Here is a 21450-nt window from a genome sequence, read left to right on the forward strand (position 1 = left end):
TAGAGCACGTCAGAACAAAAGATCTCAAAGCACTTCGCCATTTAATAAGCCCCACAACATCTATAATGTACACACTTAACTAAGTGAGGGTGAAAACTTGAAGAACAGGGAGCTTAGGTAACTTCCCAGGCTCACACATTGTCTTGAGAGTAGAACCCAGGAGTCCTGACCATTTCTTATCTAAGAACTCGTCTACGCTTAAAACCCTACAGTGCCACAGCAGCACCGCTGCTATAGCACTTCAGTGTAGATGCTACCTATGTCTATGGAAGGGTTCTCTAGTCGCTGTAGGTAATCAATCACCCCAAGAGGCAGTAGTTGTCTACACAGGGTCTGATGTCGGCTTACTGACATTGCTCAGTGGTATGGATTCTTCACATCCCAGATGACATAGTTAAACCAACCTAATTTTCTAGTGTTGACCAGGCCTCACTCTAATGAGTAGATTAAAACTCCACAGGCTAACTACAGCAAGTAGCACAGGAGCCTTCAGAAGCACAGGAGCTTCACTTTCAGCACAACCTGTAGGGGAAAGTGTCAACCATTTCACTGCATTAATCAAAGCCTAGGATTTGGATGTGTCTGAATGAGGTGCGGTGCTATATGTGGAGGGCTGGGACCAGTGCTGCATGCTTGTGCAAGCAAGGGGAGAATACACAAGAAGCTTCCCCACCCCACGTCCCTGTGCAGGCATTCGACACTGTGCTCCTTAGCACCATCCATGACCCCAAGGAGCACCTGAAACAAGCGCTGCTGCTGGCATTAGCCTGTCCAAAGGGAGTAGGGTAAAAAGAGGGTGGAGCAATGGGTGGTGCGGAATTGGGTTTAGCACAGAGGGTTAAACTGTGCACCTGCATAAGTGTGGTGCATCAGCTAATTTCTCCAGAGATCCAGCAGGTACGCGGCTGCTTCAATCACACGATGTCTGAAGTGTGCATCTAAAGCATTGTGCTCCTGAAGGCACAGAAGAACCTTGTATTAGAGTCTAGACGGAATACTGGTGTTGCTGTCCTGTGCAGCGTGTGTGTACATACATATATATGACTGCTAGTAAAACAAGCCTAATACCATGTGCAGAGCATTAGTGGTCAAATTGCTGGCAGTCCTATATCCCTGGCTGAGCCGTTATAGGTGGAGTTGTCTGAGAGAGCTGTAAGTACAAGTTTTACAGATGTCTCTCAGAACATTGCCTTCTGGGTAGCGATGTGATAGGAGGGGGTGTTCTGTTACATGTCCTCTCTCTCTCTCTTTTTTTTTTTTTTTTTTTTCCTGAAACTGATTTCCTTTTAAACAACCCCCTCCTCCCTCCCCCAGCATATTCTCTCTTTCTCTCTCTCCTCCCAGCATGTTTGAAGTTGCTGGATATTCAGAGTCAATGCCTGTAGCTGGTTGAAAAATCCTGAGCCGCAGCATCTCTGTTTTCATCTAATGTTTTCATTGTTGGGAAGAAGTATCTCTGCAGAGCAGAGTGCTACAAAACCTTGTTGCTGTGTACACAGTTTAACTCCTAGGAAGTTCTTGTGTTTTTGCAATCAGTGGAGGCGGTGGGGAGTTTCGGGGAGAGATTATATTACTGTTTCTACAGAGGAATGCAGGGCATGATCCCACCCTCCTACATTTAAATCCATGACTGGAGCCAGGGCAGGATCAATTCAATCCCAGGCCTGAGGGACACCACGACGTGGGTCCAAATGTCACTTCAATGGCAGAGGCACTTTCCCTGCTGGAGCAGCCTGGAGGTTCCTGGAGTACCCGGGATTGAGTCACCTTGTTACCCCTTGTCTCTAGTGAGAGGGAGTCTTTCTTATAGTAGCTGGTTGTCAGCTCTCTGACACCATCAGCCTTCAGCCACTCTTCTTTAGGCTTATGCCTCATTGTCTAATTAGTGCCATTCCTTAGATGTGCCTGGGCCACAAAAGTCAGGACCAGTCAGATCTGGGGTCCTGTTCTGAGCCCAGCTCTAAAGGGTGTACCATTTATTTGCTGAAGTTTGCTAAGTGTCTTTGTTGTATGTTCCTAGTGCACGAGACCAAAACAAACAGTACTGTTCCACAAACAGTGCTATTGTTGTGGCTTGGTTATGGGCTGGCAACGATTGCTAGTGAGGTTTAGGGGGCGTAGGATGGATGTAGTGTCTGTAATCATGAAGCAATTTTCAGTCAGATTGGTCTCTAGGGCTTCCTGCTTCTACTACAGACTGGCCCAACTCAGTTTAGGCATAAAGCAAAACAACTCCACCTGTTCTTAAACCACAACTCTGGAGAACTTGTCAAAGAAACCACTGTTCCTGATAATACTCCACAATCTTTACATCACCTACCCTGACCGCCCTTGGCTTATAGGGCTAAATTCCCCTTGATTTAGCTAGTCTATTTTCACTGCTGCTTGGGTTCATTTAAAAATTGGTTTTCACGTGCTGAATTTTGTTATAAATACTTGTTTCACAATGTTGAGAGTTCCCATCAGAAATCCCTCTTGTTTGTTGCCTAAACACATTCCCTTGCTGACTTTCATCTTGAGATTCCATTCAGACTTAGACTGCCTTGATAGTAATGCTATAGAGAGTGCCTCTTTTCACTGCCTAGAAGTCTTGTTTGTTATGTAATATTTGTCTGCTTCGTATTAAGTGCTCCAGTTTAGAATGGGGTATTGGAAATCTTAGGCATGAGGATATATCATTATTGTCCATAGCCAGCTAGTAAAAGGCAGAAGGAGTGCTCATAAGTAAGATTAAGATTTTGTCACAAATATTTTTAGTAAAAGTCAGGGACAGGCCACGGCAATAAACAAAAATTCACGGAATATTTTTATTAAAAATACCGGGGGGAATTAAGGGGGAATTCCCTACCACTGTGGATGAAGTCCTGGAGGTCCTGGAAAGTCATGGAATCTATGACCTCTGTGACAGAATGGTACCCGTTCTCGTAAGTCCTAATCGAAAGTCCAAAGTTCCAGCCAGTGCTTCAGCCCATCTACTTATTTGTCTGCTAGGAATGCAGGAATTTTATTTGGTCTTTTAGCAAATAAGAACAGAGGTGATTAAAGGAGATCATATATGTGATGGACAGACATTCTGGATCCCCATTCCCCAAATCCCATAAGGGAATCCCCATTCCTCAAATGATTTTTCCTCCCTATACTCTGACTTGTACATTATTCTCCTGATTTAAATTCAAGTGACAATTTAAGAACAGAAATTTGTGTGTGTATGTGTGTGTGTATGTATATATATTACATTAGGATTTTCAGCAGGCTTCAGGCCAGAGAACAGATCTGAACTGGCAATGTACATAATCAGGAGGCAGCAGTTATTTTATGACTCTAAGAAAAACCAATATGCATGTTCCCACATGCTGTGAGATCATAATTCAGTAGCAGTGAAACCTCTACCATTTCTGAGCTCTTTGTCTCCTGTGGTTCATATTTTAACTTTAGGCCCAATCCTATCAGCACATGCCTACTTTTACTCACATGAGTGTTCTAGTGGGACAGCTCCTCATGTGAGTATGTTATTCCCATGCCTACAGCTTGCAGTATTGGGCCTTCAGGTGTCAGCTCTTTGGGGCAAAGAATTCATATTTATCTCTATTGGCAGTTGCACTTCCCCTCTGTGGTGCTAAATAAGAATTTGTCTATATAAATGTTTAGTTCACGGCAAGTTGAGGTATAAATCTACCCCTCCGTAGCCTGCTGCACACTAAGTGTGCATGTGGACTGGGCTGGCGTGCACTAACAGTTCTGTAGTGCGCTTTAATCTGTTTCCATTTCAAAGCAGGGCAGATCAAAGCACACTAGGGAACATTTTGTATATGTCAGCAAGGTCCACATGGACCCTTAGTGTGCATCAGGCTAGCGTGGGGTAGATTTACACCCTAGCTTGCGGCAAACTAAAGTGTTTGGAAAGGCAAACCCAAAATAACAAAAAGGCCAAGCTGCTGCTATGTTTTTCAGAAGGCGTTGATCTTCATCCTAAATTACTCCCCCTGTGGCCCAGCACTGAGGCTATCATTAGTGAAGTTATTAAATCCTTTGTTTTCATACTATATGCTAATATTGAAGCCATACACTTTTATGAGCTGTGGTTAATAATTTAAAGGAAATATTTTGCCTGAAACTAAAATTATCTCATTGTTTGACACAGGCAGGGACAGGTTTTAGTCTTGCCTGTATTAGCCAATTTGTTATAAGACAGACCTTATCTTCTACGTACCAGCTCTGGGTCTGCTCATTACACTTCTTCATATCTGAAAACATGGTGGGCCTACTTGCTGAAATCTGTAGTTTCATGTATGTAAATGAGAGCAAAATTTGGTTCATTAGCTGAGAGATTCAAAAAGTTTAAAAGCTGCGCAGATTTTTATATTGATTTTTATTGTATCTGAGAACCTCTCCAAAAGCCATGAATGACCATCTAGTTGTCCATTAGGAACTGGATCTATTCTACATAAACTAGAATCCACATCACAAGTGGAATTAATTGGCCCTCCTCTTGGTAGTCATGGAAGAAGCACCACAGGCTCAGTGGTGCTGGAACAATTTTTATAGCGGGGTGCTGAGAGTCATTGAACTAAATTGTAAACCCTGTGAATAATGGAAAGCACTTCAAGCTGGGGGTGCGGCACCCTCCCCTGCACCCATAGTTCCAGCACCTATGCACAGGCTGAGTAAACATGGAATTGAACGTGACACTGTCATAGCTAGAGACTCACTCCACATCAGGGTGGAGAAATGTGTGGGGCATGTTGATGCTGCCCATGCTGTATTGTTCCTGTGGACTGAGTTGAGGATTTTCCAGGCTCATGTACTGGCGTATTTCATAATAGTAATTTGCTCTCATGGAGCTCTTGCCTTCCGCCAATCTGAATGCTATACAGAGATAACTAAGTAGCATTATCCCATTTCACAGAGGGTGTAATTAAGGCACAGAAGTGAGAGAACTTGTGAAGCATGCAGAAAATCAACAGCAGAGCTGAGAATAAATCCAAAGTTTCCTGCCTTCTCCATCCACTGGATCATGACACTCTACATTATTTTTATGATGCAAAAAGTGACTTGTCTTTATTTCACCTAAACCTAGATACACCTGCTCCAGACATTTCTCTTTTGTACAGGCAGGTGGCCTAAACATATGGAAGTCTTTCTCTCTCCTTCCAGTTGGTCTGAAGAGAACATATCTTGCCTGTTCACTTACTTTACAAAGAGACTATTGCTAAACTTTCTGTATCTTAAAATTACACTGATCGACAGGAGCATTTTGTTGGCAGAATTGTCCTGGTAGGGTAACATCTAATGTCTTCAAGTCAACCAAAATTTGCTGGGAAAAAGAAAGATTTTGTACAGTGCTGTCATTTTTACAGTGCTCTGTACAGGTTTTTGTAATCTATTCTGATTAATGCTTCAGGGATTCCCCGCCTCCCCCTCCTCCAAAATAGTGGTCTTTAGGAAAGTTACCAGCTCTTTAGGAAAGTTACCCCCTCAGGGCAGAGCAAATGCATAAAACACTCACTCCCTTCTGCTAGAACTTCATAATCCCATTCAGAAAAGGACAATAATATTCAAACATAGATAACGTGCCAGATGACAGCCATACATAGAAGAGATCACTGTTGAAGAAGTGGAAGCACTGAGGAGTTTGATTAGCTTTAATTAGAAAGCTATTTCCATCCAAACCAATCAGACTGCAAGGTAATAGTCTTAAGAAGAAAAGAGCTTCCTCTAGGAGTAAAGCAGTGTGCCAAACTGCCCAGCTAACCAGGAAGCCTTTCTAGATTAGGCCATTTTGTGACTTGCACATGCTTGTAGCAGTTCTTACCTTAATGAAATATGTGGTTCCATTTTTTTGCAAAGGAAAGACAGTCTCTCTGCAGTGGCTGCCCTGAATATTAGCGCTCTGAGTGAGGAAGGCTGATCAATATAATTACACTTTCTAGTTGGTTTGTAGTCGCTGGAGCTACACCAGGAACAATTTTGTCTCATTATCCTTAAGAAACTGTAGATATGGTTCTAAACAAACATGTTATTTATGGAGTCTCCTTTCTACGATGGTCAGAAAAAAGTACACCACCCTATTCTTAATAATTAGATAAAAGGTTAGGTTCCCTGGCCATTCTGCATGCCTAGCAATTCTCTATGTAATATAAATCCTTTACATTTAACACACATTTGCAGTTAAGGTTGATCTGTAGGTTTTGCGTGGCCAGGGATTAGGATTTTGTTGCTGCCTCTTGCTGTTTCCACACTAGTAACGGGGGCTATCGCAGTGTGTTTCTGAGAAAACAAGGCCCTAATTGTGTCATGTCGTATGAACAGTTAGCTTGGTGCAGATCAAGACAGTCTCTGCCATAAGACATTTGTCTGATAACTACCCAGTGTGGCCATATAGCTTGTGTAGGCTTATCGCCTCCTTACTGTGAGGATGATACTCTGTCTTTAAAACTGTAGTAAGAAGCCAGACAAGTAAAGGGTGCGGAGAAAATCTGAGGCAGAAGTACTCTAATGAAACAGTAGCTTTAGTAATAGCTTTTTCCTTACTCTAACAATGTCCTTTGTTTAAAAAACAAACTCTTCCTGTGTTTCTTTACCATTGTCTTGTGGCTTGAAACCATGCTCACCGCCAAGTCTATCTCAGTGTAGTCTAGATAGTGGAATATAAATTATTTTTATATAATTATAAATACATTATTCTATAGCTGGGTCTCAGTCAGGGAAAGAAAATGACTATTTTTTTGGCATTCCTACTATACTTATAGGGAAGTCATTATGGGAACAGTCAAATTATGCCTTACAAATTGAGATGGAGGTCTGTCTTATTCTGGTTGGTCTTAAAAGTGCTATGTTTTCTTAGAATATATGGAACTAGACTGGAGACCTGGCTTCTGTTTCTAGTTCAGCCATTCAACTGCTGTGTGATCTTGGGAAAGTCACATTACCTCCTTGTGGATTTGATCCTTCTCTCATTCTTTGTTTTGTCCTGTCTATTTAGACTAAATTCTTCAGGTCACAGATTGCCTCTTTGTACAGTATGTAGCACAATGGGATCTCCAGGCACCACAGTAACATATATAAAATACACCACAATGAAAAAGGTGGTTGATCCTCAAAAAAAGTTTTAGACAGAAGACAGATGTCTCTTAAGCTTCACTCTGATGGCCACTACCAACTTAGCTGTGCTGTTTATTTGTAAGATCTAGATTCAAGGCTTGCATTGAGGATCATCACCATAGCAGCAGCCCAAAATATCAACAATACCATCCTCCTGCCAGAGGAGAACAGTTTCCTACAGGCTATTCATGATTTGTGGCTTCCACCATTTCCCTTGGTGAACTATCCCATAGTGCAATAGCTCATAATTAGGAAGTTTTCCTTGTGGTCTAAATATTAATAGTTAGAGCCCTTTGTAGAAGTGTAATTCCTCTCACTCCTTGGCATTTACACCCTTTCAGTACCTATAGATGGTTATATTCCCTCCTAGTCATTGTTTAGCCAAGCTTAACATCCCATTAATGCTGCATAATCTCGATAACTATGGCAGTAAGACGCCTTGCTTTCTGCAGCAGGAAATTCTTAGGTATCTTCAGCTGAATTTAAAAAAAAAGTAAGGCTTTTATTGAATTAAATAGCAAATAAATTCATAAATATAAAATTAAACAAATCACTACTTCATTTTTTGTATTATGATAGTGCCTACATGCCTGGGACCATTGTGCTAAGCAACAATGACAGTGTCTGCCCCAAAGAGCGTACTATCTTACAAATTCGTGTTATGCTGCCCCTACATTTTCAGCATGCCGCAGAATTCTGTATTGAGAACACACAACTGCATTGTAGAAGTTGGCAAAGGGAAGCTGAAGGCATGGGCATCTAGACAGAGGACAGTTGGGGCTTTTGGCCCTTGAGAAATATGCGTGGTAGTAGGATAAGCACACTTAGGGTTTGTCAATATGAATACTTATTTCATGGCAAGCTGGGTTCTGAATCTATGGCTATGCTGCACTAGCCTGATGCACCTAAATGTCCATGTGGACCCTCCTGTGCATGCTAAAATTTCCCTAGTGCACTTTGACCTGCTCCTGTTTCAAAGTGGGGTAGATCAAAGTGCACTAGGAACTTTTAGTGCATGGAGAGGGCCCACACGGAGACACAGTGCATGACAAGCTAGTGTGGAGTAGATTCATACCCTAGCTTGCTGTGAGATAAGTGTTGGTATAGACAAACCCTTAAATTTTGTCTACTGTGCACAATTAACTTGGGTGATCGGAACCCAGGTTATCATAGACTGCATGTGAGCATTCCCCCAGCAGTGTGCTATCCATGTTATTGTGTCCCACTGTTTCTGCACTCTCCTGGCTGCATCTGGGGGTTTATCCCGTGGTTCTTTGTGCTGAGATGCTCTAGGGCTCTTGTCGGGGGGGGGGGGGGAACATGTCTGTTCTTTGGGGTGGGGAACTGTCGGAAGGCACAGGAGGGCTATCAGTACTTGGGGGATTTTGCCTGCATCCTCACTGCAAAGTGGGTGGGTTCCAGCCTGAGGTAAAGCAGAGCTTAGGTTCCAACCCGTATCACCAGCTTTGTAAACTAGCCTGATCTTAAAGCACCTCCAAACCCAGATCAGAGATTTTTCTGTGTGTACGATAGGAGGATTAAGGCTAAAACCCAGCTAAGAGACTCTGTTAACTGGCTATTTGTTCCCAAAAGGATCAGCAGTACAGTCAATGTTGACATTTAAAATGTTTTGTTTTGGAGTTAACACTCTGAGCTGAATGTGAATAGTTCACATTTCTAAATATTTCTGCCAACTCCAGACTTGGCCAAATATCATTATATCAGTCACACTCAGTTCACATATAAAATATTTTCTTCATATCCACATGTACAAGATACAATTTTAAAAGCAGGTGTAGCTAGTTTGTTGGTTTTCACCTCTAGGTGAACAATTTCACAAATTTCAACGCCAGAAGGGACCTTTATGATCATGTAGGCTGACCTTCTGTATAACCAGGCTACAAAAAACCCCAAAATAAACTTTACTCATCTTAGGTAAGTAGTGGTTTAGAGTCGTTGCCTTCTAGCTGTTCTGCAACCTGTATCAATCAAGCATGGTCCATCTGACTCTAGTTCCCAACTGACTGATGTTCACATCACTATAACGCTAGACTTGCAACAAGCAACACCTTTCACCACCCATAAATTTACACGCACAGTTTGGGTTTTTTTTTTTACTGTTGTCAAGTTGATCTGCTTCTGTCTGAAAAGGTTTCTCATTCTACTGCACAGATTTACTGCAGCTGCTGAGCATGTGTTGCTGCAAGGAAAGAGCAATGACGCTTTTCATTTTGGTGTGTTTATTTCTATTGGGTTGTGTTTTTAAAAAAGCTAAATGAAAAATACTTCCTTCATGATTTGCAACCTTTATGGCACATACTGAAAAGATAGGGGAAGACTTCAAGTGTAACCTGTGAGCCGTGGGGTGCTGGGGAAGGTTTTGCGCATGTCCATGCACTTCTTGTCAATGAAGAGGGAATTAGCCTTCACGGAAAGGTCATGCTCCAGTCTTGCTTTGTTAAGGACCAACAGCTGAAGAGTATCCTGGGCCTCTCGCAGGCGCAGCTTCAGAGTCTGCAATGTGTCATCTATAGTAAAAACTTCATTGATGAGTCTGAAAAGGGAAGAGGAGACAAGTTACCCAAATGCCAAACAAATCCTTTCTGTGGTCTGTTCCCCAGGACGGTGGATAGCCAGGATTTATCTGCTGGATGTAGGGGATTTAAGTTTTCAAAAGAAGATTTGAGTTGGACTGAACAAGTGTGAAAAACACCTCAGTGCCTTAGCACCTCGTAGGAAGGGGAGTCCCTTCAGCGGCAGCTTGGGCAGCTGTGCGTTGAGGCAGTTTCTGAGACTAACTTTTTCCTTCTCTTCCCCTGCCCGCCATTGTCAAGGCAGCATTTCCAGGAATATCACTGCAGTGTCAAACCCATATTAGATGGTGTTCTAATATATTTCTGGGCTGGATGTGATCAAACACATTCAGCTTTAGAGGGAATACAGGATAGCCCCTCGCCAGTCAATTCTGTCAGTTGCTCAAAGCACGTTACTGTTTTCTTACTCTGTAAAATAATAAACATCAGTTTTCCCAGGGTCCACCTTAAATTGCCATACTGGAGTGTTCCCAGTTGCTGCAGTAAAATGCACAGCAAAGATAACCTTCCTTTATTAATTAGATATCTATCGAATTCCTTAAGCTGTACTGTTGGCAGCACATTGAGATAGAGAACCAGTGCCAATATTAGCACTTCCTTTTCAATAAACTGCGAACTCAAATAACATTTACAGGTTAAAAAAGTGTTTAAATGGGTATTTTTGCCCCCTAGCTATAACAATAGAGCTTTTGGGTTGAATTATCCTACTTTTTAACCATATGAGATAAGTAACCAATACAAATTATTCCAAGGACATAAATCCTTCAAGTAGGGAAATAGACAGTAAATAGTTTTACATTAGCTAGATGGGCGTCTGCTTCTACAGTTTTTTTTTTTTAATGGCCTCCTGTCACAAAATTTGAATACCAAAGTGGGTTCAGATTTCAAATGCACCAAGGCTCAAACCGGCATATTTAAATCCAAAATCTTCCTTGAGGTTCAGCTGCAATTATGACAGACAAAGATTCAATGCTTGGATCAGTTAAGCTCCCAAACGTTCACGAGCTGTATTGTATAATTTTTAGTGCTGCAAAACTCTTTTGCCTGTGTAAGGACTTCATGACTTAGATTCAGGTGTTTGTATGAACAAGGGCTGGGGAAGCAAGACTGGGTAAAATGACTGTTGCAAATCCTGCAATTATACCTCATACTAAAAACCTGTAACTGAGCCTTTCACTGAGGTTCAGGAATATTTTCCCCGCTCATTCACACTGCTACTGATTCAGATGGAGGTCAGAAGCCAGAGTGAGGAAATACCTTAAGAATTGCTTTTTAGCAATGGTTTGAGCCTGCTCAAGTGGGAAAAAAACCACTGGAAATTTCTTGCAGACCCAGATGACGGAGATAGCTCATATATTCATTGGGGAAGCGTCTAAATATTTGGGTATTTATCTGAATGTAGCAAACATCCTGAGTTTAGGGGGTTTGCCCATTGCCCCTCACTAATTGGAATCTCTTCTATCTAAACTGGACTTGGACAAGAGAACAGACTCATGAGCTTATCCAGTGCTTCCTGATTTCTGTCACTTCAGAAAGCCCATGACTATTGCCCATTTCCTTTTCTACTTCTGTACCAAACACGAAGTGCAACTTTCTAGTAGTTGAACAAAAAACTAGATATGGACTTGGATTTCCAGATGCTTCAATATTTATGTATTAGTTTATTTTTCCTTCACCGTCTTTGCATGTGAGATTACATGCTGCCACTGGAAAAATTGGCTTCAGACAATTGTGCAAGAAACCTTGGCTTTCTGCTGAGGCCTGAAATATTAGACCCTTCTCCCCTTCCTCCCCTCCCCCCCCTCCCCCCCCCCCCCAAAAAAAAAGGCAGAAGCATGCAAGTTGGGAGATGTCCAAGAACATAAATGGCTGATCTACGTCAAATCCCTGACCAACAAAGCAGAGGATGGTCTAAAGTACATCAGTCTGCATCCCGCCAATGGAGCCATCATGTGCCTGGCTGGCAGCCATAAACAGCCTTCTAACATCCCCATCATGAAACCAGATGGCACTCCCTGCTCATCAATGGATGAGGTCTGTGATAGATGGAAAACGCATTATGAAAGCATGCTGAACCCAGACCTGATGACAACTCTCTGGAGTTATGTGACCTGGCAACCCACATAGCTGCAGTCCTAGGGATGAACATTGATCCTCTAGCACTAAAAGGAGTATGAAAAGTCCTGCAAAAGCTTCAAAAATGGATGTGTGGCTGGAGCTGATGGTGTTCCACCAAGCTATTCAAAGATGTTTTGGAATCAGTGAGCCCTGGCCTGCATCAACTGTTCTTAAAAGAGTGGGCATCAGTCAAAGTACCAGCAGAATGGAAAGATGCCATCATAATATCCCCGTACAAGGGCAACAGATTTCACATTGAGTGTGGCAACTACAGATTGATCTCATGGCTGTCATACCATGGAAAGGTGTCTCTATTCACATTCTGCTTAGCAGGATGCAGCCGTTCCTTAACAGATGTTGTTGTCAACAGCAGTCAGGTTTCACAGCTGGGCAGTTGACAATGGGCGCTATCTTTATCCTCCAGCTTTTGGCTGAGCTGCACTGAGAATTTAATCACCCGATTCACGTGGCGTATATCAAAATCAAAACAGCTCTTGATTGTCACTTGTGATCAGCACTTTGACTTGCACTGGAAGGAGCTGGTGTTCCAGATCTGCTGATCTTCCCACGTGTACCAGTGTGAATGCGCACATTGGTTCCCAGCTTTGCTGCATTTCTGCACGACCTCAGGTGTGCCGCAGGGAAGCAGTCTCACCCCAGTATTATTCTGTAGAACTATCAACTGGCTATTAGAACTTGCCACTACACATGTTGGAATCCAGGTTGGTCAAGAAGTGTTCGCCAACCAAGACTACACTGACAATGCTGCCTTGCTTGTGAAGAAGTCAGAGGATTTCAGCCCCACCCTCCAGGATCTCAAGACACTGTCTGCACTATAGGACTGAACGTTTCATGGCAGAAAATCAAAGTTCAGAACCTCTGAGCAGGGCCGTCAGAACCATCCAGTGGAGGCGGGGTCGAGTACCTTGGAGAGCGCTGACTAGTTCATCTGCCTAGGCTACAAGCAGAGTTCAGTCACAGCAAACCAGATGATGTTCAATGAATTGATCTTCCTGTCTCTTGCGTGAAGTCCGTGTCTCACTGTGAGGCGGTGTATTGGTGCAACAGCACCCCCTCTGGCAAAGCATGGCTCAGCCCTTGGGCTCACATAGCCCAGCGGGGATGTCAGTCTATTCCTGGTGCACAGGAGTCTGCAAACCCTTTCTCCACTCCCAAGTCTGTCAGGGGGTTGGTAAGGGAATCCAGGCCCGCCACTCTCCTGGGTCCAGCTCAGGGCCTTCAAGTTAGGTAAGCAGGCTTAGGGTTCCTCAACTTTGACAGTGCCCTGAGAGTCTTCCTTCCAACCTGTCGGTCAGTTTGTCCCCTCCTGGGCTGTTGTCTCTGGACAGCTCTTTAGTAGCTTGCTGGCAGGAGCACCTTTCTCCAGCCTGTTCGCTCCTCTGGTAGCTGCCTTGCCCCTCTGCTTCCCAGCCTTTTTGTCCTCCAGTTACTGGGAGGTGCCTGTATTAACTGCCTGGCTGGCAGTGCCTATGTTAACCCTTTGGTTGCTGGACTAGCAGGGGATACATACACCCCATGACACTCACTTATGGGTGCAAACATGCCTTTTGCTGAGACAAAGTTAAGGATTTATCAAACTTGTGTACTACCTGTATTGCTATGCAGGTTAGAAACCTGGGCCCTCTTACAGGCAGACTTGAAGTGGCTAGAAGCATTCCATACGTTCTCACCAAATCCTGAGCATAAAGTGGTTTGATTTTTTCTGTGTGTGTGTGTGAAATATCATAATCTCACAAAGATCTGGCCTCCTTTCAGTCACTCATTATATTTCAAGCAGCATTGCATGCTCTCTGGCCATGTCACCAGGATGGACAAAAACATTTCAGCACACATCATGCTCTCAAGCTCTCCATCAACATGTGAAGGGGTCCATACCCTCACCCCACCTGGTGCCATCCATGGGGGTGCCTCAGAGATTTGCAGATTTCCAATTTGCAGAATTGAGCCAGATTTGGGAACTTCATTGCACAATGCCTGGTTTGATGCAATTAATTGTCGTCACTCTGGCGGGTGCAACAGTCCTCAATAGACTGTGCACATTTGATGATGACAGTCTTTGCATTTATTAAGCTAAAAATAAAGTACTCTGTGGACTATCTGATTTCTTCACAGTATTTCCACCATCCAGGAATTGAATTACTAGAAGACCAGATCTCATTTCAGCTTATTAATGTCTCCAGAGAAATCTAAAAAAAAAAAAACTGTCAAAAGTTTAATATATGAATACTAGACCCTGTGTAGACCCCTTGCAAAGTTGCTGGACATTTTCTAATGTCCAAAATGATATGGTGTTTGGGTTGAGTTTGAGTCATGTTCTAGGTGAAAGATCAGCTCAGCTCATTTCCTCAGAACCAGCTAGCACAGCTGTGGTTTTGATGCATCTATTATGATCCTGTAACCATGTCTGAAATACAGTAATTATGACTTCACCATATTTAAAATCAAATTGTGATAGAAGCACAACAACTTCTTCAACTGAGTTTTAGGCCTTGTCTATAATTACATCTCTAACTATACCAGCATAGTTAGTGTCACAACACACCTAGCATGAACAGAGTTGTGTCATTATATAAGTGTTTATATTTGTGCAGCTTATTATGTGGAAGTGGAATAAGCTATACTGTTAAAACACCTTCATGCCATAACTGCATCCACTAGGCATAATATTGGTATAAGTATTTTGTTTTTTTAAATCCACACTGTTAACTAAAATAATTGTACTGATACTAAATCTGTGTAAAGACAAGGCCTAAATTGCGTTAGAGGGTCTGCAAAGCCAAATATTGTAAAGCTCTTAGATAATCTATGACCCGATTGATGGGGTTTTGATATGATCTGGCTTCAACTCCCATTTGAATTTTATCCTCTAAGTATGGTAAGTGGTAAATCAGTATCATAGCTGTGGGCTACCTTGGCAACCACCCAAGGCCTCAAAGTAAAGGCACGACTTGAGCTAGAGGTGAATATTTATGCTCACCTGCTTTTCTTGTACGGGGAAATACAGAACAGTGGCTGATCATATGAGCCTATAGTTTATCTGCACACGTAATAAAAGTGTAATTTGTGTGATGATGGCGGCTACAGAAAGAAAACTACTGAGGTAATAACCAATTCTAGAGCCAAAACAGTCCCCCTGCCCCCTTCTGCAATTTGTGGACTTTATAAAGATGAAGCCACCTAATATGTGGACATGCCCAGAAGAATTTCAAAGCTGACCATACAGATGCCTGAGGAGGCCTGTGCAGTTGGAAAAATGATACTATATTCCACAATGTATGGGTCAGGAAGTTGGAGGGAAAAATGTGAAGGTGACAGTGTAATGAGCTATGATTGACTACTACATCCCAGTTTGAAAAGAGGCTATTTGATCTGACACAATATAGTTTTAAAAAAATAACTAAATTTCCATGCCCAAACACAACATGTATCACTAATCAGCTTATCCTTCATGAAGTTGCTACATACACCATGTATTTTTTCCTTAGGACTAAAATCAAACAGGCATTGTTGCACAGCTTTTAATAAAAATCTGCAGAATTCTTCATGCTGGAGTCTGAAGTTCTCTCCATCTACTGAAGAAATACCGACTTTTGGCATCACACCATTACTTGAGAAAACCAGGACTGCATGTTCTGGAGATAATGTTTAAAGGTTTTACAGATTGGATGAAGTTCAGCTGGAAGCTTTTTGCACAAAAACGGTATGCTCCAAATGAGCAGAAGAGGGAAAAACTTGAACTGCCTCATGAGCCTCTAGAGAAGAACTGGTAACATCCTACATTGCACAAATCTATCACCACAGAAGGTACTGTGCACAAAAGCAACTGTGTGTGCAGACCAGCTGGGCTCATCTGTTTAAAAGATTATCATTAAAGTGGCTCGATAATTGTGTAAAAGCATTGGAGAATTACTTCAGGAGGCAGAGATTGGATCTCATGCTATTATGTATAGCTAAGTTTTAGATGGGGACCAGCAATCAATGATTTGTAATAAATGTTTTAGTACAGTACAGAGATACAGGCTCACCGGGGATAAATATTATTTAAAACTTAACTTTTTTAAATTAAGCAAATATTGAAGAGAACCTGTTGAAGGGGCTTGCAAAATGGTTCAGAAATCAAATACAGGACTAAGGGCTGGTTCACACTTACCGCGCAATTCGGTGGCAGTTGACGGGAATTACGCAAACTACACTGAGTAGTTTGCGTAACTGACGTCGACTGCTCTGCTTCCCTTCTGCACGTTGTTCCCACTGCGCTGAGCCGACACTGTTCCCGTCGGCTCAGCGCTACGCTACTTGAGGGGGTGGACTTACTCAGTCAACTTCCTGATCGATTGAGCAGGTCTCACTGACCGCTCAATCGATCAAGAAAGATCGATCTGGCAGCGGCGATTTTGCCGCGGTCAGTCTGAACACAGCCTAAATCCCAAGAGATGCCAGCCACCTGCTACACACTGAAGCCTCAAACAGATAGGGTAGGGGGACTTTAGTGGGACTTGCACATGCTCAGAATCTCAAATTTGGGCCCATTGTTTGACGTTAGATGTATTTGGTCTGGATTATACTTCTTTCTTCTAGGTCTTACAATTTTAATTAATTATTATAATGTAACTAACACCATTCTAATCTCCAAGTAGTGTGTGACTTCTCTCTTTGTGGGCTCTGCATTCATTCAAATAACCCAGAGTGAATCCATCTGAAATTCAACCCTAGAGCTACCATTTGAGAGATGGGTGAACCATGGCATGCACTTACTTAAACTGAGGTATGTCTCGGCAAAGTTCTACATTGGGTCGTCTTGTTCTTCCCTCCAGGCGGGTCTGAGCTACTTTCAGTGGGCACTCCTTTGCCATTATAGCTCTTTCCAGCAACATGATTGTATTTTCTGTCTGAAAGATTTCTTGAAGGGTCTGAAAAAAAACCCAGAGCATTTTTTATGGACCTCGCCATATACTTAACTGGAATTCTACACTACTACCCTTCCCTACTTCAGTTTACATATAAGCATTTGTGTTGAGCTATATATGAGCAGCTAAACTAGCCCAACATATGGACAGCAGCTTCCATGAGCTAAGGAGAATATTTTCCTCTGTTTCTCAAAGGGATAAGCAACAGGAATCCCTATTTGAGAATGTTTTTCCCTTTTCTGTGTAAAGACCACCATTAATGGAGGCTCTGAGCCCAGAACAAGGGAGAATGTGCTCACTGGAACCTAGAAACATGTTGTCTGTGAACATTGTTCCAATGTTTAAATAACCTCACCATTAAAAAAATCTGTGCCTTATTTCTGGTCTGAATTTGTTTCACTTCAACTTCCAATCATTGGACCATGTTATGCCTTTCTCCACTAGATTGAAAGGCCCATTGTCATTTTTCCCCCATGTAGGTACCTATAGATTGTAATCAAGTCACCCCTTAACCTTCTCTTTAAGTTAAATAGATACTCTGTCAATTATAAAGCAGGTTTTCTAATCCTTTAAACATTCCCATGGCTCTTCTCTGAACCCTCTCCAATTTATCATTATCCTTCTTGAACTGTAGACACCGGAACTGGACACAGGATTCCAGCAGCACATGCACCAAATAACCTCTTGTGCTCCTACTCAAGATTCCCCTTCTTTTTCATCCAAAGGATTGCACTAGCCCTTTTCGTCACAAAATTGCACCGGGAGTTCAAGTGCAGCTGATTATCCACTATGACCCCTAAATCTTTTTCAGAGTCACAGCTTCCCAGGATAGAGTCCGCTATACTGTAAGTCTGACCTACATTCTTTGTTCCTAGATGTACACATTTACATTTAGCCATATGAAATCAATATTGTTTGCTTGCACCCAGCTTACCAAGTGATCCAGATCATTGCATATCAGTGACCAAACCTCTTTATTATTCACCACTTCCCCAATTTTTGTGTCATCTGCAAACTTTACCAGTGATTTTTTTTTCTTCTAGGTCATTGCTAAAAAATTTTCAATAGCTGTTAAATAGAAGGTTAGATTCTATTTTGTCCTTATTTTCCTAGGACTTACATCACATTATCTCACTGATTATAGGACCAATTATAAAACTTTGAAAAGTTAATATAGTCATGGAATGTGCACTCCTTTAACCCCAGGCCACCATCTGGAAAGAAGCCCCTCAGTAATATGAGGTCTATAGACCTGGGGAGATAGAATCCACAGATTCCTCTCTGAACCTGATGATCTCTACCACAGCAGAGGTTGCTGCTGGAAATGACAAAGCTAATGGGCTGTTCAGGGTTATGAGATTCTGGTTTTATTTTTAAAATGTGTAACTTCTTATTAGAACTGGCTATTTTCTGACCTCAGTTTGTTGTTAATCAGTAATAAATCTCCTAAATTAAGGCAACCAAGTATATTTGTTCCATGTTGTGTTGGTTTAATACTGAAGATAGTATTTGTCACTTCCTCTGATGTACCCAAGAGAACAAACATACACACAACACTCAAGTGGAGGCCCTTACAATTATATCTCAGAAAATTGCAGACATTTCTAGCAACACCAGAGCACTCTGGTGAGACTATTTGAAAACAAGCCATGTCTTTCCAATTGCAGACTGGGAGTTTTGTAAATAAAATGGGGTGAAAGTTTCTTCAACTGGCTCCTGACCCCTCTCCCAAATGTGCAGAAGTGAAACACAGAGCTTTTCTGGAAAAGAATTTCTAACAATGTCATACTGTATAAAGCCAGTTTCAAAGAAGACTTTGTTAAAGTAATGGGTTATAGATTTACAGGAACTTATTTCCCTTTTGCTCCATTCTCCAGTTTGCTCCCACATCAAAAAGATGCACTTGAATAGTGGAAGTGTTGCATAGATGCTTATAGACATGGAAAAGCTGCCACTTTCATTCCAAGCTTACACTGATTTCTTTATTTCCATCCATGTCATGGTGTCAAAAATCTTAGGACAGCGACCCAGTTTGGCCCCTCGAAAACCACTGCATACTCCAAATGTTTCAGCAATGCCTTGTGCAAGAACACATGAATCACATTCAATCTTTCACACTGGAGCTGAATTCAGAAGTTTTCAAAAACTCCTCCCTGAGCCAAAAAAGAATTAGCTGCTTGCATGGAAAGCCAATCTTTTTCAAATGGAAGGGACATTGAGTGAAGTAGCCTCAAAGGGGAGATGCCAGTGGAGTTACAGCAGCATAATTTTAAACTGCGAAGTAGCACGATCACCTCCAATAACTGTTTCCTTTAGGCCCTACAGCTTGTAGGCTCTTTGATTTAAATTATAATAAAAAATAGAAAAAACAGCAGGGAAAAGTTATAAAGTATTGACTTGCCTTTACATTGGTGGAGGCAAGATAGGTAAGGTAACACATTCCATCCACTGCATTATGGTGCATTAATTTAACTGATCCTAACTCTTCAGAACCATTGTGATCAACCCATCACTTGGCACTTCTATAATCTGTATTGAGGCATCAATGTGACTAGTAATTGAAACCCTATTTATCCACAGAACAGGTATAGCACATGCATTGACAGAACAATCTTCTCCAGGTTGCCTCACTCTGGACCTGGAGGTGACAGTCTTTAGGAGCAGCAGGATATGTAAAATTCCATGCCCATGTAGATTCCTTGCCTCTCTGTTGAGGCTGCCAAGTTGGAGTGATTTTTGCAACCCTTAGCCCAATTTTATACTCTAAATTACTTCATACCACCATGAGATCATCTTACCTGTCCGTTATCCTCTTTAGATTACTTTAGATGAGGAAGTGGTACAAAGCCAATTATTTATACATCTAATCTTTAAATGAGGACACTTACCTGGGAAGAATCCCCTTTATAAAAGTCACTGACCTATAACTGCACTGATCAGCCAGTCATTTTAAATTGTCTGTTTGAAACTGCTAGCTTCAAGGATTGTCAGATCTGCTAGGGTGGTCATGGGTGATACGCAGGGGACTACACAGGGAGAATTATGTGATTCCATCCCGAGAGAGAATGACCTGAAACCAGCAGGGGGTGTACTCAAGGAGACCAGGAGTGGTCAGGGGTGAATCTGCCTGCTATCTATGACAGCTGTCCCTCAGTGCTCCCCTTTATCTGATAGCATGAGGTGAACAAAATAAGGCTGGTAGTTTTAGCACATTCATAACCTTTGGAAATGGTGATGCTGATAAAGACTTGGAGAACCTTGAAAATTGCCTTGACTTCTCCTGAAGTAATAGACATATTATATCTTATTATGGGGATATAAAGGAAACTTCCAATGCAGAGAGAGCTCCCTAAGTTCCAGGGAACTCATACCTTATCTAGGGCTTATCTCCACACAACAATTCCACCAGTTCAACTGAAATCGTTTAAAAACTAGTTTAGTTATACTGATGCAAAACCTTGTCTAGACATCTCTATCTCTTTACAGCTGACTTATGCAGGTTGGGTACTGACCAATATGTTATAAACGGCTGTGGCCACACAGAGGCTTGCACAAGTTTAATTAAATGGGTTTTAAACACCCTTCAGTTAGACTGCTGCAACATTTATATTTAGAGCAGATAAAGGCTAAGATAAACTAAAATAAGCCACTTGGGCCTTACCTACACATGAGTTGTATTGATTAGTTTAGAAGCTGAAGAAGTTACATCAATGCACCCTGTGTGTGGCTACTTATTTCCGTTTCAGAGTGATTTCCATGATTTAGTTTAAGATTCATTATCACTGAAAGTTTGTTCTTTAAACTGATTTAGTTTAAACTGGTGCAAGTTTGGGTGTAGACAAGAACTGCTATACCTGGAAGCACAGTTGTTGCCAGGAACAGCAGGGCAGCGGGCAGTTGCCCAAAGACTTGGATCCCTAAGGAGGCTTTGTCTGATTGCAAGGTGTTGCAAGATATTCCCTATAGCAAAGCAGTCTGGTTCTATGATTAGAAGAATGCAAACTGTAATGAAAGGAAGTGAAGCTCAGAATAGCAGATCTTTCCCGCTCATTTCATTTCACAGTATTTGCTTTTGTATTTTGCTTTCAGTAATCACAAATATAAGTAACCTTGTGTTTACTTACACCACTAACAGTATGAGTTTGGTAGCCGCCTAGTCTGCAAAGGAAAAACTTAGTGATAAGACTACAGTTATATAGAGAGAGAGATTGTGCATCTAGTGCTACAGTTACATATAGCTTGTTTTTCCCCTCAGGACAAAAATCAGAGCAAGAGACCTAATGAAGTTAAGTGGATTATGATTCATTATGCACAAAATCCACATCCTTGTTCTTCCCGTGTAGTGAAATGCAGTTGATCCATAAGGCTTTGTTTCTGATCTATTGTTGTTGTTCAAAAGGTAGAACTTGAGTAGCTTCCAGAACGTCCTTAACTATTTAGAGCTTTGCTCAGTGTTTCCAGCATTATTTTTAATATTACAAGGAGCTCTCCCTCCTTCTACCCTGACAAAAGATCCAGTTTCTAGATATGTTGCCAGTGGTTTAGCAGATGTTTGTGGGTGAGATCTTACAGAGCCTCGTAGTACTGTGCCTCACTCTGGCTATTAAAATCACTATTTACTTTTAATGCAAACCAAAATGTCACTTCAGCCTGCATGGGTGTAACAGGAATGTGAGGGAAAGAAACATGCACTACTTCTAGAGGTCAGC

General features: G+C 41.9%; 1 protein-coding gene across 1 annotated transcript in view; it reads right to left on the bottom strand.

Moving 5' to 3' along the window:
* Positions 1-9441: 9441 nt before the first annotated feature.
* The window catches only part of TEKT5 (tektin 5), a 54618-nt gene continuing 42609 nt past the window's right edge, over positions 9442-21450 (bottom strand). Inside the window, exons 6-7 of the mRNA XM_067551301.1 lie at positions 16590-16744; positions 9442-9655 (exon numbers count right to left, since the gene is read on the bottom strand). Coding sequence (XP_067407402.1) covers positions 9442-9655; positions 16590-16744 — 369 coding nt within the window. The remainder of the gene's footprint in view (positions 9656-16589; positions 16745-21450) is intronic.

This window comes from Emydura macquarii, unplaced genomic scaffold (assembly GCF_026122565.2).
Source record: "Emydura macquarii macquarii isolate MOO-44397 ecotype Brisbane River unplaced genomic scaffold, CSIRO-AGI_Emac_v2 contig_1348, whole genome shotgun sequence".
Classification (NCBI taxonomy): Eukaryota; Metazoa; Chordata; order Testudines; family Chelidae; genus Emydura; species Emydura macquarii.